Genomic DNA, 26,082 nt, shown 5'->3' on the forward strand with positions numbered 1-26,082 from the left:
GCAACGGCTTGAACAAACCAATGTTAAGTATAAGGAAGCAGTGGACAAACATCGGCGGGTGAAAGTGTTTAAGGAAGGAGATTCTGTCATGGTGTTCTTGAGAAAAGAACGATTCCCTGTTGGAACTTATAGCAAGTTAAAGCCACGAAAGTATGGTCCATTCAAAGTTATCAAGTGAATTAATGACAATGCCTATGTTATTGATTTGCCGGAGTCTATGGGAATTTCCAATACTTTCAACGTTGCTGATTTGTATACCTTCAATGATGATGAAGTTCTTTATCCTGATCATAACTCGGGGTCGAGTTCTTCTGAAGTGGAGGGGACTGATGTAGAACAAATGGCGGAATGGATCGAGGAGGAGATGGAACGTCGGAAGACAAAAGGGTGCAATCATAAAAGGGGTATTAATTTCCCATAAAAGTGGCTTGAGCCACTTTTCGCAGAAACGTGTTAAAATAATTCTCCCACAAAAGTGGCTTGAGCCATCTTTTGCAGAAAGTCATCAAGACAGCAGCCTACTAATAAATGGAGTCTTTTGGGGTTTCAAGGGCTTTATTATATGTCAGTTATTTTCATTTTAATTTCTTAAGTCTTTTGAGTTTTCCAAGAGGTTGTAAAAGGCTTATTTAAGGACATCTTTTTATCAATTAATCAAATTATCCTTTCGGATTTCTATCAACTGGTGGACTCTAGTAAACTTTGTTCTACAAGGATTACGCTGGTAACCTTTCTTTGCTTCGTGCTGCGTCATCAGTTTGTGAGTACTATTCGCTTGCTTTTCTTCATCAATTGTTTGATTTGTGTTGATTCTATGAAGGCCGATGCCTTAGATTTTGATAAAGGTCGATGCCCTAAATCTTGCATATTTCAATTTTCTTTCGAATTGATATATTGTGAAAGACTGATGTCGTTTGTAAATTGGTGAAGACCGAAGTCACTACCAATTGATTGTTCAGAGGCCTATTGCCAATCAAAATTTTCTCTGTTATTACTGTGATTCTTTGAAAGATGGGTTTATCTACTGTTAAGATTGAAAGTATTCTGGGAATGTTAACTATTCGTCTTATTGATAACAATTACTCTAAATGGGCTTTTCAATTTAAGTTGGTGCTTAAGGGATACAAGTTGTTTGCTCATTTTGATGGTACATCTGTATGTCTACCCAAATTTGTTGTTAGTCTTGAGACTGGGGTTACTAAAGAACTTTCTTCTGATTTTCAAGATTGGGAGACAATTGATTTAGCTCTTCTTAGCTTGTTAATTGCTACTCTATCGGATGATGCTATAGACCATGTTCTTGGATGCAAAACTGCTCATAATGCTTGGTCCATTCTTGAGGATAGATATGCTATTGTTTCTAAGTCCAAAATTAACATGCTTAAGACTGAATTGCAGACAATGCAGAAGGGGGGGGGGGGGTGATAGTATTGATAAATTTTTGTCTAAACTGAAATCTATTCGTGATCAATTAATTGTTGTTGGTGAAGTTGTATCTGATAACAATTTGATGATTGCTGCTCTTGCTGGTCTTCCTCGTGAATATGCTATTATTAGAACAGTCATTTTAGCTCGGGAGTCTTCTATTTCTTTGAAGGAATTTTGAGCCCAATTGTTGAATACCGAAAGGGATATTGAATGTATGGAGCATATTTTGTCCAATTCTATGGCTGCCATGTATGTTCAGGGTTCTAGTTCTCAAACTAATATTGAATAGGGGTCATCCTCTAATTCTCATTCTACTGATAGTCTTTCATCTGCCACTGTTGGAACCATTCGTCCTGGATCTTTTTATCCTGCTCCTCTCGTTCAGCATCCACCTTTTTTACAAGTGTCTCCTGTGCAGCAACACTCATTACCTATGCCACCTCCAGTTCAGTTTTCTCCATATGGATATGGTTATGGTTTTGTTGGTAATTCTAAGTCTAGTTTTTCTGCTGGTAATTCATCTCAATGTTTTATGTCTATAACACCTTCATCTAATTACAGATCATATAATGGGCATCAACAGAGGGGTAATGGTAACTTCAGGTCCAATTTTCATAAGGGTAGAGATTCTAATTCTGGTTCTAGACAAGGTCAGTGGAATGGAAATACTGATTCATGGTTTAATATGTAGCCTGAATGTCAGATTTGTCAACGGAGAGGTCATACCGCTCCTAACTACTATTATCGGTCTTCAAGTTCATCTTCAACCGTCATTGCATGTCAAATCTGTGGTAAATGGGGTCATATTGCTTTAGAATGTTACCATCGTGGGAATTATGCGTTTCAAGGCCATGCTCCACCTCCTGCCTTCAATAACATGCTGAAATATGTTTACTCTTCCTCTTCTGCTCTGTTTCCTGGTTCTACTTCACATCTTCCAGGTCCTATTCCATCATTTTTTAATATGACTGCCATGAATGCTCATGTTGTTGCCCTTTATCCAACTGGAGATGCTTGGATTGTGGATACTGGTGCCTCGCATTATATGACTTCTGATGTATCTAATCTCAGTTAGCCCATTCCTTTTGATGGTTTAGATCGAATTAAAATTGGGAATGGTCAAGGTTTGACAATAAAGCACATTGGTTTTACAGTTCTTAAAACTCCTTCTCATTCTCTTCAATTATCTAAAGTTCTTCATGTTCCTCACTTAGCTGAAGATTTATTATATGTTAAACAACTGTGCAAGGATAACTGGTGTTGGTTTATTTGTGATGACACTAAGTTTTTTGTGCAGGACAAGGTAACAAAGGAGATACTATACAGAGGCAGGAGTAAGCCAAATAAGCTATTTCAGATTCCTGTGTATTAGGGAGAATGACAAGTCATCAAATATAGTTACTGTTAAATAGTTTGTTAAAGCTAAATGTAATCAGTTTTGTTAGTAACTGTAGTTAGTCAAGGTAGTTGAGGGTATTCTTGTAATTAGCCTAAGGCAGCTAAGGCTATATATATTCACATCTCTACAACTGAATTATTGATTCAATACAATCAAGAAAACTTACTGTTGAAGTTTTCTGTTTCTATACTGTGTTCAAACAGTTTCAGATTCCTGTGCAGTGTGCAACTTCTTCAGCTTTTCTTGGGCAAATGATCAAGTCTTCTGTGTGGCATAAGATGTTAGGCCACCCCACTAAAATAAGTCTCAGCTTAGTTCTATAGTTGATAAGCAATGTAGTATCTGTTTTGATTGTATAAATGGAAAAATGTCCCGGTTACCTTTTCCTACTGAGTCCACTAGGTGTTTAGTACCTTTTGAGAGGATCCATATTGATATTTGGGGTCCTTCACCAGTAAAGTCTATTGAAGGGTTTAGGTATTATGTAACCTTTGTGGATGATTGTACTAAGTTTGTATGGATTTTTCCATTATTCAATAAATTAGATGTTTTTGCCATTTTTGTGAAGTTCTATACTTTTATATTAGTTCAGTTTGGCGGTTTTGTTAAATGTTTACAATCTGATGGTGGTGCGGAGTTTGTTAGTAAACAATTTCAGCAGTTTTGAGTTCTAAAGGCATTTTTCATAGGATTTCTTGTCCTTATACTCCTCAACAAAATGGATTTGTTGAGAGGCGCAATAGACATATTGTGGAAACTGCTATTACTCTTATGTCTGTTGTTGGTTTGTCACAAGTCTTTTGGTACCATGCTTGTGCACATGCAGTTTATCTCATTAATATGATGCCTTTTAGATCTCTTCAAATGTCTTCTCCTTTCTTCAAGTTATATAAGAAGTCTCCAACTTTGGGACATTTGAAAATATTTGGGTCTACTGTCTATCCTTATTACAGGCCCTATACCAATAATAAACTTCACCATAGGACTCTATTATGTGTCTTTTTGGGTTATGTTGTTGGTTATAAGGGGGTTATTTGCTATAGTTTGGCAACCAAGAGATTATACATATCCAGGCATATGATTCATGATGAGCATATGTTTTCTGCAAAGCTGTCTAGTTCTTTAGTTATTTCTTCCTCCATCAGTTCAGATTCCAAATTGCATCCTCCTTTGGTTGTTACACTACCACAAGTTACTTCACAAGGTACAGGGGGATTCACCAATGTCTTCTGGTTTATCTGGTTCTTCATCATAGGAATCTGAATCTTTAATAGCTCGTTCCAATGCTACTCCTCCTCTTTCACCTGAGTTGTTACCTGTCCTTGTTTCCACTCAGCATTAGGTACTTTTACCTTTTGGGAGCAGCCTCTCCATAAATGGGGGTAAGGCTAGCCGACATTCACCTCTCCCAGACCCTGCGTAAAGCGGGAGCCTTGTGCACTGGGTACGACGACTTAGCTGCTTCATCTTTACCTCCGATTTTGTTCTTGAGCCCTTAGAACTGCACTCATTGTCTATTAATGATACTGATGTTAGCTATGCTGGTTATTCCTTTGTGGCTAACATTTTTCATATGGAGGAACCAAAGACATTTCGCATTGCATCTCAGAATTCATTATGGAAGCAAGCTATGCGAGATGAGTTTAATGCTCTTAAATCTCAAGGTACTTAGGTTTTGGTACCACTTCCTCCCAACCGTTCTGTTGTAGGATGTAAGTGGGTTTATGAAGTCAAAACAAATTCTGGTGGCACGATTGCACGCCACAAAGCACGACTAGTTGCTCAAGGCTGACTCAAGAACAAGGTCTTAATTACTTTGAAACCTTCAGTCCAGTTGTTCGACACTCTACAGTGAGGCTTATTTTGGCTTTGGCCACTTCTCAACGCTGGTCTCTTCACCAGTTAGACATTAAAAATGCCTTTCTTCATGGAGAATTACATGAGGAAATTTATATGCGGCAACCTCCGGGATTTGTGGATCCTTGTCATCCTTTTCATGTTTGTAGGCTTGTCAAGTTCATTGTATGGTCTCAAACAGGCTCCTTGAGCCTGGCATCACAAATTTACTGGAGTTTTACCTTCCTTGGGTTTTCAAATGTCTTCTTCAGATGATAGTTTATTTGTGAAACATGATGGGACTCATATTGTTGTTCTGCTATTATACATTGATGATATTATCATTACGGGTTCTACTAATGATCAGGTTCAGCTTATAATTGATCAACTTGGTGAATATTTTGATCTTAAGGACATGGGTGCTCTTATATATTTTCATGGTCTTCATATTTCGTATCAAGCAAATGGGGATTTGTTTGTGAATCAAACCAATTATGCTAAGGAGCTTCTTAAGAAAGCAGGTATGGAACATTGTAAACCTGTATCTACTCTGTATAGAAGTCTGAACGCACTCCTTTAGCTGATCCCACTTTGTATAGAAGTCTTGTCGGTGCACTGCAGTATCTCACATTTACCATACCCGATATTTCTCATGCCGTCAATGTTGTCTGTCAGTTTATGAGTCAACCGACTGATTCTCATTTTTTCTTGGTCAAAAGAATTCTCCGATACATTCAAGGGTCTTTGCAGTGTGGATTGGCGTATAAATCTACTTCTGATACTTCTTTAACAGCCTATTCTGACTCTGATTGGGCTACGGATATTAATACTCGTTGGTCTATTACCGGTTATGTGGTGTTCTTTGGATCAAATCATGTGTCTTGGCAATCTAAAAGACAATCTTCAGTTTCCTGGAGCTCCACTAAAGCTAAATATAAGGCCCTTGCTCATTGTGCAGCATATGTGTGTTGGTTGAGAAATATACTGTGTGACTTGTATGTCGTTGTTCCTTCTCCACCTCTCTTACATTGTGACAATCTTTTTACTCTTGCTCTGAGTACTAATCATGTTTTTCACCCTCGGATTAAGCATCTCGACACGGACTATCATTTTGTTTGTGAGAAAGTTCAAAAGGGTGATTTGTTGGTGCAATATATTCCTACCAAGGCTCAGCTTGCGGATGTGTTTACCAGGGGTCTTCATAGTCCAGATTTCATTCGCCATTATTCCAATCTTAACCTTGGTGCTCCTGGTTAAGATTGAGGGGGGGTAATAATAGAGATGTTGCCATATGTCAGTTTATCATTTGTACACTTGTCACTTGTAGATTGATTTCTTAATATGTAATCTTAGTAGTAGCATACTTAAGAAGCTAAGATTGGAAAATGTATATATAGCTACTGTGCTTTGTTTTTCAGTCGATTAATAAAAGTTTTCCCACTTTACAATTCTTCGTCTCTCTTTCTCATAATTCTCTATCAAATCTTCACTGCAAAAACCTAGATTTTCATATTGTTAAGAGTCTGCAGGTCCGCAATGCAAAGCTGCACTTCAAGAAGCTACTTGTATCATTGAACAAAGTCTTACAACTAATGAAAAAGCAATAAGGGCGTTGTTTGGTGCAAGCCAGGTTGGAATTTCACACTTTGCACCCACCATTTGTAAATCATGAGTCCAGTTCCCACCGGTGGGATATTTTTTTTTTCACTTATCACTTGCATATTGACCAAGTCTATGTGCAGCTTGATATTGAGGGTGACTTCCTGTATTTTTTGACGGATGCTGCTATTATAGCGGTAAAAGTTACTTCTTTCTTAGTTTTGTCACTCCGTTTTCAGTTTATCAAATTATTGATATTTATTTGCTTGGCACTTTGCAATTTCAGTATAGAAATCCCGATAGAGTGAGTTGCAGAGGGGCGAGAGAGGGGCAAGAGAGTGAGTTGTAGAGGTGAGGAATAGAGATGAAAGAGATGGAGAGTTAGTGAGAGAGATTGAGAGTTTTGTTTGAGAGATAGACAAATTTTTGGACGGTGGAAACGGTCTAGGTCGGGGACCCGTTTCCTCAACAATTAGGACTCGCCCCTCCTCGCAACTAACGTGGACTCGCCCCGCCCCATCCCGTTTCAGATTTTAAAAAATTGGACCCGCCCTAAACTGCTTAAACCCGCCTCTACCAGCGGATCCATGCCCCGTTTGTCCACCCCTAGTTGTGATTGTTGTTGGATATCATATATTATTATTATTATAATGTCCAGGGTTTGGGAATTGTTATAACTTTAGGGGAGGTTCTGCAGAAATTTCGGTATAATTTGTAGTGTTTGTTTGACTGTTTTTTTTTTTCAGCAAAGAAAAATATTCGGGGACCATGTCGCTAGTTGAAGATGGCTAAGGTCACCCAAGTGACCAACGAATGTATCACGATCGAATACGATGACTGGCATCAGGCTGCACTAACGCTGGAGCAACAAAGCGCATTGGCCTACGACATTGGTCACGTTGTTCAGACCTATTGCCCTATGCAATAGAAGTCTTGGAAGACAATGCCAAACGAGGTGAGGACGAAGGTACGTGCTTATTTATCGGTAAGTATATTGCCTTTTTATTGCTTTCTCTTTAAATTTTATATATTTATATTACTTAATGTATGTAATTAATTTGTTACATTGCAAATGAATTACAATTTCGACGACATAAACGACAATATGTTGGCGCACGTCAACAGGCTTTTCGCTGAAAGGTAAAAGCAGTGGAAGAGAGACATGCACACAGACATTTGATGATCCGCAGGTCGCTCTTGAGGAGGGTTGCCCGAATGAGTTCAAGGATTGGGAAAAAATTGGGTGTGGCTCTGCAGTCATTTTTAGGAGCCCGGCTGTAATACCCTGAAAAATTTAAATATATGAATTAGGTATTCAAAATTATAAGTATATGAGAAGAATTGAGAATTTATATTAATTCATAAAATTTTAGTTTTAAATTAAACTAGTTACGAGGATTGAAGTTTGGACATTAATTATTTAAAATACGTAGACCTTTCAAGGTAAAAATTTATATTTTTGAATAAAGCTCGATCTTACGAACGCGTAGGCCCAAACTATTCGTGAAACAGAGTTAGAGTGGAGAAGTTATTAACGTTTAAATTCGGGGATAAATTTGGTAATTTTAAACATCTTTAGAAGGCTCCAGAAAATCTGGAGCCATGTGTCATGCCACATGTGTGGCTGAGATGAAAGGAAGAAACCAAAATGGACGGTTGGGATTGAAAGAAAATGACAGAAAGAAGAGAAGGGGGAGGACCAAGGGGGAGAGAGAACAGGGAGAGAAATGAGAGAAATTAGACACGGGAGATCGGGACCCGGGCCTTGGTGACTCGACCCGGTTCGGCACCATACATGTTTCTGACGGGATTTCACCCATTTTTCCGGTGAATTGTGTCAAACAACCACTTGGAAACCCCTCCACGACCTTCCCTCTCCCTATTACACCCCAAAAATCATGAAATTTGGTCTTGTATTTGGGAAGAACATACCCGTGGGTGTCGCGACCTTTCTTGCTTGAAATCCACCAAATCTGAAATGATTTGGTACAATTACCACCACCATTAGACTCCATTTGAGGTGTGGAACAAAGCCCAAACAAGTTTAGGGGCGTCGGAGTTACTTTGAGGTCGAATTGAACACACCCAAATTCAAGGGTTTCAGGCGGTTCGTGGCCGATTTGAGGTGTTTCCCGACCAAATTGGGTTTGGCCACATGTATGAAAGTTGTTCCTCTCACTGAGATCTAATTTCTCAGTAAAATTTGGTAATTTTTAGAGATAGTTGATATTTTCCAGCGAATCGAGGCGGCCGACCGCCACCGGCAGCGACGCGTGCCCAGGGAACCGACGCCGTAGTTTTAAGCTAATTTTGATGTTCTGGAAATAAATTTAATACGTATTTAATGTAATACACTTGTTTGAAGCTAGATGGGGATTGTTAGTTATGTGTAGAAATATCAAAGTTTAATAGAATTGGAATTTGTGAACTACGAATGGCTTGATCCCTGTTTAGGGTACGTAGGCAGTCTAACGAGATGTTAGATGCACCCATAATACCAATAAGATTAAATATTCGAGAATTAATCTTTGAATTAGAGGTTGCTTGATAGAAGAATTTGGGGAATTAAGTTGATAACATAATTGATTGTTATGGTAATGAAAAACATGGTTAATTTTATAGAAATTAAATTGTTTGGAGATTTAGAAGTATAATAAAAGAAATAGTAGCAAACTAAACCGGAGTTTAGTTTGGGCCTATCACTAATATTATTATTTCCCGAAATAAAGCAAATAATTCGGGACGGGGCGTTACACCGGCTATATGGTACATTTTTTATATTAAGTCTAAAAGTATTTTACTTTTCTTACTAATATTTAATGATTGTTTTTAAATTTCATTTAAATTAGAGCTAATACATTTATTTTTTGTATAACAGAAGAAGACGAAAGCCAACAAGATCAATCGGGAGAAGAAGACTTTTCTCCATCATTAGGGTTCGAGGATCCTCTCATATAGGATGGAGGCGCGACAGTAGGTAATAATAAAGCTTTTCATATTAAATTTTTAATATGTCAGTTGTATTAATTTTTCTTTCATAATAACATTTTTCTTATCTTGTTCTATTCACGGGGGCTTCAAAATTCCCAGAGATCGATGTCTTTGCAGACGTTTATGTTCGACCTAGGGATGAGTTGACTGAGTCCCTTCATGTAAGTATTCTTCAATTATAATTACTATCTTACGCATTCAAGTATCAAGGTTATTATTTGAATTTTATTATTAATATTTCATGTTATTTTACACTTGCGACGATGATGGAAAAGAGGCAGTTGGTTCTTTAAGAGTCCGCCTTCTAATTTCCTCCTGAGACTCTGCTTGAGTGTGTGGATCCCCTAGAGGATGCGGGGTTTCAGATCCTTGCAGACACCTTGGATCAGACTCTTGGACGGAGGCTGGGGACGTATTGTAGGGGGATGAGGAATGCTCGGCGGCGGGAACCTTGAGCCTTTTCATCCTCCCAGTCGAAAGGTGAGGTGACAGCTTTGACAACAGAGGTGGCCGACCTAAGGACTGAGCTCGCCTTGTATAAAAGCCAAATGTCACTAATTGTATAGGCCTTCGGTCAGTTCGGCATTCGACTCCTGGATATTCGTCCCTTATCGATGTACTAACCCCTCCAACCCGAGCATGCCCAGAACTCCGCCTGTTCGACCTCAAAACCCCAAGTCCTTCTTGCCCTAATCTTTCCATCCGCATGTGAACGATGACCCCATAGATTATTCCACCTTTTTTTCTTAGTTGTTTAGTCCCTAACTTTTAAAAGTTTTTCCTTGTACATACATTTTATTTTGATTTTAAATAAATTATTTTTTTGTTCATTACATTTTTTTATTTCAATTTTATTTTTTTATTTTATTATAACATTAAACCCATAACAAAAAATATAATTTTTTTTTGCGTGACAAATACGTGACAACTCGTCCCTAATTTTAGAATTTTATAAATTTTAGAAGCGTGATTTTACGAAAATGCCCTTAGAGGCGAGGGTGTTGACTTTCATTGACCAATGTATAATGAGACGTACAAAATATTCCCTTATGTATTCTTGAAGTACTCGACAATATAGACGTGTAGGCACAAGCAGAAGTGAATTTGGAGTTACGGTTAAAGTTTTATTGAGTTACAAACCCGAAAGTATTTTGAATAAAACACTATTTTTATTACTAAATGATTTTTATGCCATATGTGTGTGGCTGAGTGGGAAAAATAAGGGAGTTGGGGAGTAGAAGAAACAAGGAGGAAAGGGAGGGTTACTGCCTAAACCGGAGGAGTGGAAATGAGGTATGGTTTGCCCAATTAAGAGAAGAAGAAGAAGGAGCTATCCAATTAGGAGAATGGAAAGGAGACAAAGGAGATGAGATTGAGAAGGAGAGGGACCAACCTGGACTCCTACAACCCGTGACCCAACCTTCGACCTGTTTCCTCCATGTTTTCTGATGGCTTTCTCACCGTTTTTCCAGCAAAGCAAGGCAATCCACCACATGTATACAACTCAGCGACCTTCCAGCTTGTATCTCCACCTAATTTGATGGGTTTTGGTTCTCGTATCACCGAGATCGAGCTCGTTGAGTTTCTGGTTTACACAGATGCAATTCACCATTTCTGAAGCCACCATTGTCGATTACCAATACCATTAGTCTTCCGTCGAACCCAGGAACAAGACCTAACCGGTGGTTGGGGTGACGGAGCTTCGGAATCGACGAATCAAAGCACACCCTTTATAGGGTTTCCGGCAGGTTTGAGACGAATTTGAGCACTTCCTGGCTGAATTAGACCTCGGCCCAGGTATAAAAATTATTCCCCTTGATTTTCTCTACATGCCTGTAAAATTTGGGAATTTTTAAAAATAGTATAATTTTCCTGTGAGTCGGGGCCGCGCTTGGGCCGAGGCCCCACCTGCCATTCCTACACTAATTTGTTTACTATAATTTCATATGTGAGGTTCGATTGACGAAATCTCGTCGTAAGACTATAGTTTTGATAGAGACCACCACTTGGATATTAAAAGAATCGACGATTCGACCGTTGGATCGTCACCAAACTTTAGTACGTTATAGAACGTAATATTTGAAGACCAAGGAAACTTACGGATCGAGAATCTGTCATGCGGATTTTCCTGAACTGGGTTTGTAAGCTTGTAAAATAAAACATCGGCTACCACTTAATTCTAGCAATTAGCGAAGATCCAACCGTTGGATCTTAATGAAATTTTAGTATGATATTATAGAAGCATAATGTGGATCTTTGGAAGTTACGAATCAGAAATATGAGGTGTGGATCTTCTGGATTGAGCTACGTAGCATTGTGGATCCTACCGTCGATCTTTGACCGACGGTTGACTTTTGGTCAATGGGTTTCAAATCATTCTAAAACATCCTTAGGGATGTATTTTATGTAAGTTACATGTTCTATCGATAGAAATTTTGAGACATTATTTGATAATTGTTCTTGGCGACAATGGTTCGTAACGCCTCGATATTCATGCTAGAGAATTGTAGCGCAGACTTCAGGTGAGTGGGTCTTTTCCTTTTTATCGTATATATATAATTGATAGTTCCACAAACGCTTTTAAATTGATTTATGCATTTTATGCCATGTCATATATATATATATTATATATTCTAAAATACTGTGATATGGTTGAGTTTTAGATTGCATCATGGTATAACCATATGCATGTTACCTACATATAATTGTTGTGAATGCCTTGAAGTGCTAAGGTGAACGCGAGATGTACAGGTAAGTTTAGGTTAGTTTATGGTGTTATTTGAAATGATTGAGTTATGGCATGACTATATTAGTGTTTTATGCAACTCCGACACTGTCTTACATGTTGCAATAATAGGCAACTCCAACATTGTCGTACTGGTTGCAATAGGTAACTCCGACACTGTCGTACAGGTTGCCTATAAGTCGTACAAGTTGCACTAGGCAACTTCGACTCATGTGTTATCATAGATTGATTTTTTAGTCGTACAGGTTGCGTTAGGTAACTCCGACTCATGGGTTATCATAGACTGATGAGCACCTGATTTTATTATGTTGTTGCCGATATATAGTGATTTAGAATATTTCTGGATTTCCTGTTGATTTACATTTGATTTCATACTTATACGTAGAATGATTTCCTGGACACTATACAAGTATTACAGTGATGGGTTATATCGTTTAGAAGGTCTTTATTAAAGTTTTATTTTCAGGCCCACTTACTCTTGTTTTTTATCCCTCAAGTTTCTAGTAGAAGAGTTTTCGTATTGACGAGGATTCGTGGCAAGTCTTGGTATTGGAGATTACCTTCGATGGTATGATTTTCAATCCACTATACTGTACTTTACTTATGCTCTGACATCACGTGTGAAATGGATTCATTCCCGCTCACAGCGCACTCTCGTATTTAGGCACTTTTAGGTTTAAATTTATTCACATATTCCACATTACTACACTTTATGACTTCGTCACCTTTCAGGTGTTGGCCAGCACAACCCGATTCGGAGTCCTAGTGGACAATCTGGGTCGGGATGTGTCAAATAGCTTCGTCGTGCATACTTTTTTCCGATAACTCACTTTCGTCACGCATACTTTTTTAGACACGAATATTAGTCGTCCCAAGTTTGTCTCTTGGCATTTTGTGCGACAAATATATTCGTTCCTAAAAATTTGGTGCGGCAAATGAGGAACTGTCACGCCTTATTTTCCGCGACCAATGCTTTTGTTCATCGCACAAAGTCTTTCTTCGTGATTTTTGCACGACAGATTCAGCGCGACGAAGTTTTTGTCACGCATACATTTGTACGATGCTATTAAGCTTTGCATGACCAATTTCTGTTCGTCATGCTAATTGTTAAACGTGGTAGTGATTGATTTTTACTTTAATTTGAGTCTCAACTCAATTCAAGTTCAACAAATTTTTAACAAAATAGGGCTGAAAATTTTAACTAGAATGAACGAGCCAAGGAGATCTCAAAACCCTAAATTAAGAGTGGGTGGGAAGAATATTTGAGTGCTTGTAATTGTTGCTCCATATGATTCTACAGTAAGCAAGGCTCATATCATTGTGTGTGATTAGTTTACTTCTGTGTTCTTGATCGCTTATATATCATTTTGCTCTTATTGGTTTGAGGAAATAAAGGCTCAAGCTTTCTGGATTGAGTTACGTAGCATTGTGGATCCTACCGTCGATCTTTGACCGACGGTTGACTTTTGGTCAATGGGTTTCAAATCATTCTAAAACATCCTTAGGGATGTATTTTATGTAAGTTACATGTTCTATCGATAGAAATTTTGAGACATTATTTGATAATTGTTCTTGGCGACAATGGTTCGTAACGCCTCGATATTCATGATTAAGGGAACACTGCCTCAACCTACATGCTCCACTCACAAAGCTTCAACATACAAGCTTCAACAAAAGAAAAATTCAAAGAACTTAGTGAAGAAGGCTTTGGTGTATTTAACACAATACGTTGAAATGAAACAAAGCTTATTTATTGATATCTCTAAGAAGTTACAAATATGTACATATACACGAGTCAAAATAAACAAACAAGAGGGAGCATTCACAAAGGTTGATTAGGAGAAGTCTCAGCAGTCGGCAGAGCCCCAGAAAGAGAAGGCACCGGAGGGGGATCATTTGGAGCCTCAGTACTGGACAGCACCCTAGAAGGAGGAGGCATCAGAGGTTGATCATTTGGAGCTTCATTACGCGGTACAGCCCCAGAAGACGAAGGCAATAAATGCCTTTGGAACAAACCCACAAACCTCTGATGATCATGTAAAATCTGACCATCAGATTCCTTCATCTGGTCAAGCTTCTTCTTCATGTTTGTAGCATAGTCATGAGCGAGCCGGTGCAACTGTTTATTCTCATGCTTGAGCCCTCTAATCTCCTGTTTGAGACTCATCACTTCAGCCGCCAATGATTCAACTTGGCGGGTTCGAGCAAATAGGCGTTGGGCCATATTAGACACAGAACCTGCACACTGAACACTGAAAGCCAGAGAATCCTTAACAGCCAACTCATCAGACCGTTTGGAAAGTAGTCTGTTATCTTTGGGAGTGAGAAGGTTCCTGGCCACCACCGCAGCGGTCATATCATTTTTCATCACGGAATCCCCAACGGTAAGAGGACCAGTAGGGGATACGAATGATGGGTGCCATATGTTGTCTGGAGAAGGCGTGACTGCCTCTTCAACAAGGTTCAAGTCAAAACGACGGTCGGAGGGGCCAAACATTTTCAAAGGTGTTGAAGAGAAAAGAAGTCGGACAAATCAAGATCTTAGAAATGCAAGAAGGGAGCTTCTACTGGTGGAGATTCAAGTGTGCTTTGGAACTTAATACCAGCCTCTATAAAAATCCGCACTCGATGGAGCTTTAGAAATCGAAGAGGCGCCTGCTCAGAAATCGAAAAGGCGTTTGCTTTCTCAAAAGCTGGGCTGCTCAGAGACCACGAGGGCCGATCTCAGGAATCGAAGAGGCGTTTGCTTTCTCAAAAGCTGGGCTGCTCAAAGACCACGAAGGTCGATCGCAGAAATCGAAAAGGCGCTTGCTTTCTCAAAAGCTGGGCTGCTCAGAGACCACGAAGGCCGATCTCAGAAATCGAAGAGGCACCTGCTTTTTCAGCCTTGTCAGCACCTGTCACATGCACACTCAACTTGGCGGAAATTACGGGCATTCTGTCGAAGATTTCTAGTGAAGTAGAAAGCACGTGAATGTTACTGTTCAATCATTCACTTTCCACACGCAACATCAGCTCACGGGTACCACAGATAACTTTGCCAAAAATCTCTGACAAAGTTTAGACACGTAAAGCTTGCAGCTCCTATTACATCGCTATGACCAAGAAGGGTAAAAGAATAGCAAAGAAACAGCACTAACAAAGTTTAGACACGTAAATTTTGAAGGTCTAGCTACCATATTATTACCCACAAGGGTAAAGGAACAGGACCATTGCTGGATAATTGGAAAGTCCCTGTGGGTCAACCTCTATGCTCCGTGGCAAGGTAGACTAGCAAGCAGGCCTAACCTTTACTCACATTCGAGAAAACACTCCCAACAAGATTGCTTGCTTCAAGATCGAAGAGGCACCGTCCTCCGAATCTCGAGAGCCAGACTCCCAACACGATTACTTTCTCAAAAAGTGACGAGACACCGCTATCCGAATCTCGAGAGCCAGACTCCTAGCAGGATTGCTTTCTCAAAAATCGAAGAAGCACCGTTCTCCGAATCTCGAAAGATAGATCCCCGACAGGATTGCTTGTTCGAAAACCGAAGAGGCACCGCTCCCTTAGATAAAGCTTGTTTGTAATCCTCACACCGCTTTCTCAACTTCAAGAGCCAGATCTCCTTGGATAAAGCTTGTCTGTAATCTTCACACGTAACATCAGCTTTCCAGATACCACACACCATTTTTTCAAAGTGCTCTGACAGAGTTAAAACACGTGAAGCTGGCAGCTCCCACTACCGTGCTATGACCAAGCAGGGTAAAAGAATAGTATTACTCCTTGTTAAGGAGACTTATATATATGTCGACCTCCATCCTCAACGGACAGGCAGACCTGCAAAAATGCTCAACCCTTCCTCATATCTGAGAGGGCACTCCCAACGAAGCCTCTCGAAATACTCAGCTTTCTTTCCCCCTCCCCCCCGAGAATACCTCTGCAAACAAGCTACACTAGAGCAAGAATATCTCATATCATCAGGGTTAAAAGCAAGAGTATCCCATATCATGCTTTTTTCCTGTCTTTTCCTTTGGCCTTGTTCTTACCTGCAAGACAAAGAGAAAGAGAGCAATCAGTCAGCACTTGGAATCAAGCTTCCAGTCCGGAACTGACTGCCTGGAACCCCATTGCTCTCGAGTACTCATCTTCAACATCTTATGCTTCCCGAGAAGATACCACATCTGTCTGAGGAACAAATAGGGCAAGTGAGAATGATACAAGGAAGCATGTGGAGACAAGCGCAACAGAACACGTGCCGATACATCCACTACTTTGTCAACAGCAAAAGTATCCCATATCAGCAGGGTCGAACGTACTCTAGATTTGATGGACTTGTTTTGACCCTCAAATTCTTCAGTCGGCCTTATACTCTGGTGGAAACAACAAAACCCTCCAGCCCAGTTCAAGAATAAGCCTGTGGAAAGTTACTTCTTCAAAAGCAAAAGTATCTCATATCACATTTTCTCATTTTCTTCTCTTTATCCTTCATGCTACCTGCAAGATAAGGAGAAGGATAACAATCAGCCGGAACTCGAAATCAAAGCTTCTGATCTGGGACTGATTGCTTGGAGCTCTGATTGCTTACCTTGTCTGTCACCTCTTTCAGCAGACCCCCTAGCTCGGCGACTTGGGGGACTCCTACTACATGGTTTGTATCGCGCTTGACCAAGCCTGAAACTACAAGTAAGCGTCAAGTGAAATTGATACATTACCTTGTGCATCTCCACCAGTTAAAGATACCACCCCTGGAGGGAGGAAGAGTACTTCCAAAGAAGATGCCACATCTGCCTATGAGACAGATAAGGCAAGTGAAGACGATACCACACTTCGGTACTTAAAAGTTTCGTGATTACGAGATCATTATTCCACAATATTTCCTAATGTCATTTGTACTAAATCATTCACTTGTACTCACTAAAGGAGAGCTTGAACCTATATACTGTGTAAACCCTTCACAATTAATGAGAACTCCTTTACTCCGTGGACGTAGCCAATCTGGGTGAACCACGTACATCTTGTGTTTGCTTCCTGTCTCTATCCATTTACATACTTATCAACACTAATGATCGGAGCAATCTAGCGAAGATCACAAACTTAATATTTAAGATGATATTCTTTGGTGTATGCTTTTCGCAAACGATATAGTGTTGATAGATGAAACGCAGGAAGGGGTAAACGCGAAGCTTAACCTTTGGAGATAAGTGTTGGAATCTAAAGGTCCTCGCCTAAGCCGATCAAAGACAGAATATATGGAGTGCAAGTTCAGTGCAAACGGAGGCCAAAATGAGTTAGGGGTGAGGATCGGAGATCAGGAAATACCAAAGAGCGACCGTTTTCGCTACCTAGGATCTATCTTGCAAAAGAACGGAGAATTTGATAGAGATCTCACCCATAGAATACAAGCTGGATGGATGAAGTGGAAGAGTGCATCCGGCGTGTTGTGTGACCGTCGTAGGCCACTGAAGCTCAAGGAAAAATTTTATAGGACGGCAATAAGGCTGGCAATGCTGTATGGCATAAAATGTTGGGCGGTGAAGCATCAACACGTAGGTGTAGTGGAGATAAGGATGCTTCGTTGGATGTGTGGGCACACGAGAAAGGATAAGATTAGGAATGAGGATATCCGAGATAAAGTAGGAGTAGCCGAAATTGAAGGAAAGAGGAGAGAAAATGGGTTACGGTGGTTTGGACATGTGCAAAGAAGGCCTACTGACGCTCCGGTTCGAAGATGTGACCACGGGACAGAGGTTCAGGGCCGAAGGGGTAGAGGAAGACCTAGGAAAACTTTGGAAGAGACCCTAAGAAAAGACTTAGAGTACTTGGATCTAACGGAGGACATGACACAAAACCGAGCGCAATGGCGTTCTAGGATTCATATAGCCGACCCCACTTAGTGGGAAAATGCTTTGTTGTTGTTGTTGTCAGACCTTTTGATAACAGCTATAACTCTTGGATTAGTTCCAAGAGACACAACTCTACATTACAGAAAGTGCATTACGTTTAACACTTACATCATTGACATGATCCTAGTTGATCTAAGGTTCTCACATATATCCTCCTTAGGTTCCTGAGTAATCATCTCTAGTTCCTGCTGAAATCTCTCCATGGCCGAGAATGGCAAGCACATTGGTACCAATATTCCATCCTCAGTGTTGTTTTTGTGTTGAATGTAGAAGCTAATCAAATCCAAGGCCTTGGCGGGTCCAGCAATTACCGGCCGTCCCCATCCAAAATTGACATCTCCAAAACCTGCACGCGTTGTATCAGAAACTATAAAATAACTTCGTGTCGATGAATATTGAGGTCGCCCTCTTAGTACCAAAAGATCTGCCACTGATCTTAAGTATTCTTCATTCATGGTGGCTTTAGCCTTCTTCACCAACTCCAAAGCATATCCCAGTGGATTTTTGCATAGAGGTTCAGCCTTTGAAACTGCAGCTGGAAATGCAAATGCATTGCCATAGTATCCCAAGGGAAGACGTACATTGTGGTGCTTTCCCCGTGCATTGACAATGCATGAAATGCGAACAGCCTGTTTTGGATTAATTTTAAGTGCAAGAGTGCGACATTTCCACAAACAAGCTGTGATCAAGTCAAATGTGGAGCAAGTGGAAATTAGGTGGGGTGGAATCTGTTTTCGAAGGACTCTCATCTCCTTGGCACCAAAGTAGAAAGATCGTTGAACCATGTTTGACTGGTTACTGGATGTGTATGAACCATTAGAATGGTCAATCACGTCTTCATATTCATGATGAACACATGTAATTCTTGGTGGATCTCGAGCAAATAAGAGCTCTCTCTCCCACACTGGTAGAATAGATGGTGCATGTGCGCCTCTTGCCATCTCCGCAATGGCGGTCAGGAACAGGAGCAATCCAGGTGCATCGCACATTGTGTGGTTTATGCGCAATGCAAGTATGAAACCTCCACATATAAGACATGTCACCTGTATATTGCAAAAGTTAGTTACTAGACTTTTTTCTTGATCATCATATTCATGCTAGTTAACAATTCTTTAAAAGAAAAGACAAAAAAAAAAAAAAAAACACCATCTAAATTAGATGATCTAATTAGGAAACAAAAATTTCAAAAAAATTAGGAATAAAATTCAAGAAAGATGGAGTCTCTTTGAAAGAGTCTTGTGCATGTTATAGTTACTTGAAAGAGTCTTTAAATATAGAGGAATTTAGACAAAACGCTTATAGAAGAAAAAATTTAGACAGAAGACAAAGAGGACGACATGACGACAGGCAAAAGACCTAGAAGAAGAACGGCAAAGAAAACCTACACAATAAGGGTGATGTAAGATTGGTAGAAAACCTAGGACCTAATTAGGCAGATACCATGTAGAAATATAATTTCCTCTATTCGGTGTGTATACAAATTTTACAATGTATAGGGTTAAACATAAGGATTGTCGAAGAAAAATTAGTTTCGAAAAATAATGAAAAGCGTCTCATAATCTTTTCTTTCCAAAACCACCTAATGACTTTCTTTAATCATAAGAACAAAAAGGCGTGGTAGTATCGTAGATAAGTTCAAGTTTGGGTGTGGTGGCAATATGATAAATTTTCGTTTATGAAAATGATTGCCAATTTTATGAAAAAAGTTAAAAACAGTTGCGGTGCCACCAAACTTCAACTTATTTACAATATTGTTAGTGCTTTCTTGTTTATGTCCTTATTTGTCATTAAAAATTTCATATGTTGTTGATTGCACTAAATTCTTACAAAAAATCTTCGACGTGTGTATGCGACCTTAACGCAAAAAACACTACTCATACCCTTAACCTACTTCAAAGTTTTTGTAAAGAATTCATGGTTATGACCAAATATGAATACGAAAAACTAATTAACATATTATTATTCACTCACCTGAACCAGCAGCAAAGGACAACTAATAATTCTATCAGAGCCTGGAAAATTATACAAGAACTCCTCTAAGGGTGGACAATGGGGTAGAATTTTTTCTCCTAGTTGCTCAAGTGTGACATCAGCAAAAGCCTCGATGAACAAGATACCTTCACCATTGCAATCGACCATGAGCTTTCTGTTAGGCCCTTCCCTAAGCCTTCCAGCTAAAGGGTAGTAATACACTAATGCTCTACTTAAGGCTTCCCTGATCACCTTAACGGGATTATGATGTTTATTAAGTGAAGGGTTGTCTTTGTAACACATTATGATTGGAACCTGAAATCTCAAACCTTCTTGGTCGTCCATATCTGAGAGAAACTTTGTTTCATGAGGCGTTGGCTTTGCCGGAGTTATAAGTTCTGGTTGCAATCGTTTCACCTGAATTACTGAGGATGGCATCATTTCAATAACGAGCTTAAGAACCAACAAAAGATCAAAGGATTTGGAACTCTTACTTTGTGGTATGCATGCTAACTAGAAGTTGATAGTCGGTACTTATATAGCGTTATGCAGATGCTCTAGGGTACCCGAATCTTCCGTCCATGTTTCCACCCGTTGTGAATGTGATTCTTTTCTTTTCCATTAAACATGTTGTTTAGACTTCTTGTTTATCAAAAGATCTGAGCGTGCCACTGTTATCTTTTTGTATAATAGATTGTTGTATAGGTGTGAATTACGTCAATTACTTGTGCTTCAAGTTATTTAGACTTCTTGTTTATCAAAGGATTGTCATAGATGCGTTAAGTCTGTATAAGGTTATTTTCCTGCCTTGTAAATAATGACTTTTACTTATAACATTGTATGTCCAAAATGAAGGGAGTTCAGGGCTCTTCCAACCATTTCCTTAATCAAAGTTTGCTTTAATGAAAACAAGTTCATTAACTTATCCAGATTTGATTATAGATGAAACTTTTGAGTGGAAAACAGTCGAAAATGACTTAAATACATGAAGAAAAATGCATTAAACAACAAATCTACTATTTATAAGTACAAACAAAAGAGATTCGGGCAACATTTAACCTTGTCAGGCAAGGTTGAACTTTTGCAACCACTTTACTTTGTGTTTTCAGGGGTTTGTATACTGTCAGGGATGAAAAGTAAATAGGTTTTACTAGAGGGAATCGATGTTACAACACTAAGGGAATGTAGCAGAGCTTCTAAACTCGACAAAAGATGGCTTTCTATAAGGGAACTACAGCTAAAAAGGACAAAATCTGGACAAATTGCAACTTTCTGGGTACGAACTTGTTTGAGAGCAAAGTTTGTATGTCTTTTGATTGATTGGCTGAGTGTCCTTGTCTCTGGTGTCCCTCTATACTTTTATAGACAATATGGCCCAACTGTCCAAGCCTTGCCTTTAGCTGATAGTTCTCGGAGGGCAGTGAGTCATCACCTATTTACTCATCCATACCCTTGAAAAGTGTTTTTTGGTTAGTGGTGAGGTGCCCTTTGTTGCCCATCACTTCAATCATAGGCATATGGCCTATGCCTATGTTGAAATAGCTTCCAATTCTTCTCATACCTATTGGCTTGTCTGAGTCCAGACTTTTCCTTGCTTTTGCATCTTTGGGCCTCCATTATAACAAAGCCCAAAGTCAAATATAAACCCAAACACAAGGAACTAACAAATTACATGGAACTTTTTATTTAGAGCCTTGATGGGCATATACATGCCCTGTTTTTCCTCAGCCTGTTTACTTGCTTGAAATTTCATATGCAAACATTGTTTTGCTTCCCTCTTTTCATTTTGGATTTGACGGCTTGGCTACATAGACTTTTTTTTGGGCATGTGACTTTCTTGTTGTTCAATTTTGTGTGAACATTGTAATTTACTTTATTATGTTTTCGGTTTGGTAGGTCGCTTAAGCTATATACTTGAATTAGTGAAACTTGCTCGATGATGTGAACTTGAAATACCTATTAATCATATAAGCAAACCCAATTTTAACTTGCAATTTTAACTTGCAAACCCAATTAATCATAGTAAGAGCAAGTATGAAGTCGTTCCCACGAGTAGGTTTTTACTTTAATTTGAGTCTCAACTCAAATTCAACAAACTTTTAATACAAATAGGGCTGAAAATTTTACCTAGAATGAAAGAGCCAAGGAGATCTCAAACCCAAAATCACGAGTAGGTGGGAAGAATATTTGAGTGCTTGTAATTGTTTCTACATATGCTTCTACAGTAATCAAGGATCCTATCATTGTGCGTGATTAGTTTACTTTTGTGTTCTTGATCGCATATATATCATTTTGCACTCATTGGTTTGAGGAAATTAAGGCTCAGACTTCGTGATATTTTCATGGTTCTTTAAGAAATCCATTGAAATCTTACTAAATTGTCTAACAAATGAGCAATTTGATTCTTACTGTTGGAGGAAAGATTAGCAGTTTTCAATTACACTGCAGAAAGGAAGAATACAAGAGAATATATATGGAGGATGACTGGATGAGTTTTGAATGGGAACTAAAATTTACATAACTTTATTGCTTTTAGATTTTTATTACAACACTTGGCCATCTTATTGGCTATCTATATTAACATTCAGACCTTTAGATGACAGCCATAACTCTTGGATTAGTTTCAAGAGACACAACTCTACATTACAGAAAGTGCATTACGTTTAACACTTACATCATTGACATGATCCTAGTTGATCTAAGGTTGTTACATATATCCTCCTTAGGTTCCTGAGTAATCCTCTCTAGTTCCTGCTGAAATCTCTCCATGGCCGAGAATGGCAAGCACATTGGTACCAATATTCCATCCTCAGTGTTGTTTTTGTGTTGAATGTAGAAGCTAATCAAATCCATGGCCTTGGCGGGTCCAGCAAATACCGGCTGTCCCCATCCAAAATTGACATCTCCAACACCTACACGAGTTAGATCAGAAACTAAAAAATTACTTCCTGTCGATGAATATTGAGGTCGCCCTCTTAGTACCAAAAGATCTGCCACTGATCTTAAGTATTCTTCATTCATGGTAGCTTTAGCCTTCTTCACCAACTCTAAAGCATATCCCAGTGGATTTTTGCATAGAAGTTCAGCCTTTGAAATTGCAGCTGGAAATGCAAATGCATTGCCATAGTATCCCAAGGGAAGACGTACATTGTGGTGCTTTCCCCGTGCATTGACAATGCAGGAAACTCGAACAGCCTGTTTTGGATTAACTTTAAGTGCAAGAGTGCGACATTTCCACAGACAAGCTATGATCAAGTCAAATGTGGAGCAAGTGGAAATTAGGTGGGGTGGAATCTATTTTCGAAGGACTCTCATCTCCTTGGCACCAAAGTAGAAGGATCGTTGAACCATGTTTGACTGGTTACTGGATGCGTATGAGCCATCAGAATGATCAATCACGTCTTCATATTCATGATGAGCACATGTAATTCTTGGTGGATCTCGGGCAAACAAGAGCTCTCTCTCCCACACTGGTATAATAGATGGTGCATGTATTACGCCTCTTGCCATCTCCGCAACGGCGGTCAGGAACTGGAGAAATCCAGGTGCATCACACATTGTGTGGTTTAGGCGCAATGCAAGTATGAAACCTCCACATTTAAGACGGGTCACCTGCATATTGAAAAAGTTAGTTACTAGACTTTTTTCTTGATCATCCTATTCGTGCTAGTTAACAATTCCTTAGAAGAAAAGACCCAAAAAACTATCTAAATTAGATGATCTAATTAGGAAACCAAAATTTCATAAAAATCAGGAATAAAATTCAAGAAAGATGGAATCTCTTCGAAAGAGTCTCGTGCATGTTGTAGTTACTTGAAAAAGTCTTTATAATACAGAGGAATTTAGACAAAATGCTTATAGAAGATAGAAAAGCGAAAAACCTAGAAGAAGAACGGCATAGGAAAACCTATGCAATAAAGGTGATGTGAGACTGATAGAAAACCTAGGACCTATTACCATGTAGAAATGTAATTTCCTCGATTCGGTGTGTACACAAATTTTAAAATATATAGGGTTAAACATAAGGATTGTCGAAGAAAAATCAGTTTCGAAAAATAACAAAAAGCGTCTCATAATCTTTTCTTTTCAAAACCACCTAATGAACTTTCTTTAATCATAAGAACAAAGAGGCGTGGTAGTATTGTAGATAAGTTCAAGTTTGGGTGTAATGGCAATATGATAAATTTTCATTTATGAAAAAGGTTGCCAATTTTATGAAAAAGTTAAAAACAGTTGCGATGCCACCAAACTTCAACTTATTTACAATATTATTAGCGTTTTCCTGTTTATGTCCTTATTTTCAGTAAAAATTCATATGTTGTTGATTGCACTAATTTCTTACAAAAAATCTCCGGTGTATGTATGTGATCTTAACTCAAAAAATACTACTCTTACCCTTAACCTACTTCAATTTTTTTGTAAAGAATTAATGGCTATGACCAAATATGAATACGAAAACCTAATTAACATGTTATTAATAATTAATTGACTCACTTGAACCAGCAGCAAAGGACAACCAATAATTCCATCAGAGCCTGGAAAATTAAATAAAAACTCCTCTAAGAGTGGACAAGGGGGTAGAATTTTGTCTCCTAGTTGCTCAAGTGTGACATCAGTAGAAGCCTCGACAAACAAGATACCTTCACCATTGCAATCGACCATGAGCATTCTGTTAGGCCCTTCCCTTAGCCTACCAGCTAAAGGGTAGTAATACACTAATGCTCTACTTAAGGCTTCCCTAATCACCTTAATAGGATTACGATTTTCATTAAGTGAAGGGTTGTCTTTGTAACACATTATGACTGGAAGCTGAAACCTCAAGCCTTCTTGGTCATCAATATCTGAGAGAAACTTTGTTTCTTGAGGCGTTGACTTTTCCGGAGTTATAAGTTCCGGCTGCAATCGTTTCACCTGAAGTACTGAGGGTGGCATCATTTCAGTAACGAGCTTAAGAACCAGCAAAAGATCAAAGGATTTGGAACTCTTACTTTGTGGTATGCATGCTAACTAAAAGTTGATAGTCAGTACTTATATAGCGTTATGCATATGCTATAGGGTTCCGAATCTTGCGTTTAGGGTGCGTTTGGTATGTGGGACGGGACGGGACGGAACGGGACGAGGCGTTCCGTCCCGCGTTTGGTGCGCCAAAAATGGGTGGAACGGGCTGTTCCACGGGACATATTTTGGGTGTTTTTGCGTCTCACCTCCCCCCTGGAACGGGTTTGTTCCACGTCTGTGGAACACAATGTTTTACCATTTTAAGACAAATATACCCCATGTCTTTTTCAAAAATTACACCTTCGTTCCGTCCCGTCCTGTCCCGTCCCGTCTCGTTCCGTCTCGTCTGCGTACCAAACGCACCCTTAAGTTTCCATCCGTTGTGAATGTGATTCTTTTCTTTTCCATTAAACATGTTGTTAATTTTTAGAAAGAAACGCTTAAATCACGCAATCAACATGGACTGCAAAGACAAACGTGTTGTTGAGAGTTATGTGCATGGGACCGTTTCACAGTGCACACCACAGATTCATGCATATACATTAATACTGAATATTATTTCACCATCAGAAAACTGAATACTAACAGGATATGAGGACAGGTGTGCGGTAGAAAAGCTTTGATAGGGATGGAAGTAAAAAGGCCAACATCGTAGTACGTACCTGCCGCAATTACAGTTATCGTTGGACCCGGCTTCTCTGCCTCTCATTTTTCATATATTTCTATCTCCTCTTATTTGTACAGTCACAATTAAATCACGTTAACATTTTATATTACTATTATTTTTTATTTTATTATATTTTTAAAAAAATTAATATAAAATATTAACGTAGCTTAACCGTAACTGTACAAAATAGGAAGGAATAAGAATGTATAGAAAGTGGGAGGGCAGAGAAGCCGGATCCTTATTGTGAAGCATCGAACGTCTGCTATAAAGGAAAACAATGTTGTTTTATAATGTCTGGCATATAAGCACGGGAGAATATTGTTTCACATTATTATTAATTTTGACTGAACTGGTGACTACTTAATTATGAGTACAGATTCTTTTCGGATCTAAAAAAATTAAGTTTAAGGATCAAATCATTCGAACTGTTGAAATTTGATCCAACAGCTACAAATAAGAGATATCTCTAAAAGTTATAATAATTGTAGCCGTTGAATTAAATTTCAACAGTTAAGATCATTTGATCAGTAGGCTTAGGGGGTGTATTCAATTGGGATTTTG

The 26,082-nt window shown here is 39.0% G+C and overlaps 1 protein-coding gene, 1 long non-coding RNA gene and 1 pseudogene across 2 annotated transcripts; 1 reads left to right on the forward strand and 2 right to left on the reverse strand.

Annotated features, from left to right (window-relative positions):
- Nucleotides 1-333: 333 nt before the first annotated feature.
- On the forward strand, nt 334-7,647 carry LOC103420148 (uncharacterized). Its single transcript, XR_003774327.2, has 3 exons — nt 334-760; nt 2,726-6,293; nt 6,406-7,647. It is a non-coding gene; the product is annotated as an uncharacterized lncRNA (long non-coding RNA).
- A 10,263-nt stretch (nt 7,648-17,910) lies between these two features.
- Nucleotides 17,911-20,358, reverse strand: LOC103436790 (alcohol acyl transferase 1 allele RGc-like). Its single transcript, XM_029104392.2, has 2 exons — nt 19,857-20,358; nt 17,911-18,928 (listed from the first exon to the last, which is right to left on the reverse strand). The coding sequence occupies exons 1-2, from the start codon at nt 20,295-20,297 to the stop codon at nt 17,990-17,992; spliced, it is 1,380 nt and encodes a 459-aa protein (XP_028960225.2). The 5' UTR covers nt 20,298-20,358; the 3' UTR covers nt 17,911-17,989.
- Nucleotides 20,359-22,349: 1,991 nt separating this feature from the next.
- Nucleotides 22,350-24,864, reverse strand: LOC103436789 (alcohol acyl transferase 2-like; annotated as a pseudogene).
- Nucleotides 24,865-26,082: the final 1,218 nt, after the last annotated feature.

Source organism: Malus domestica, chromosome 06 (assembly GCF_042453785.1).
Source record: "Malus domestica chromosome 06, GDT2T_hap1".
In the NCBI taxonomy this organism is placed as follows: domain Eukaryota; kingdom Viridiplantae; phylum Streptophyta; class Magnoliopsida; order Rosales; family Rosaceae; genus Malus; species Malus domestica.

Excerpts from the sequence above, each read along its gene's own strand:
- LOC103436790 (XM_029104392.2), bottom strand. The coding sequence starts at position 20,297 with ATGATGCCATCCTCAGTAATTCAGGTGAAACGATTGCAACCAGAACTT. Across the intron at positions 18,929-19,856 it reads GTCCTTTGCTGCTGGTTCAG|GTGACATGTCTTATATGTGG; the intron begins GTGAGTGAATAA and ends TGCAATATACAG.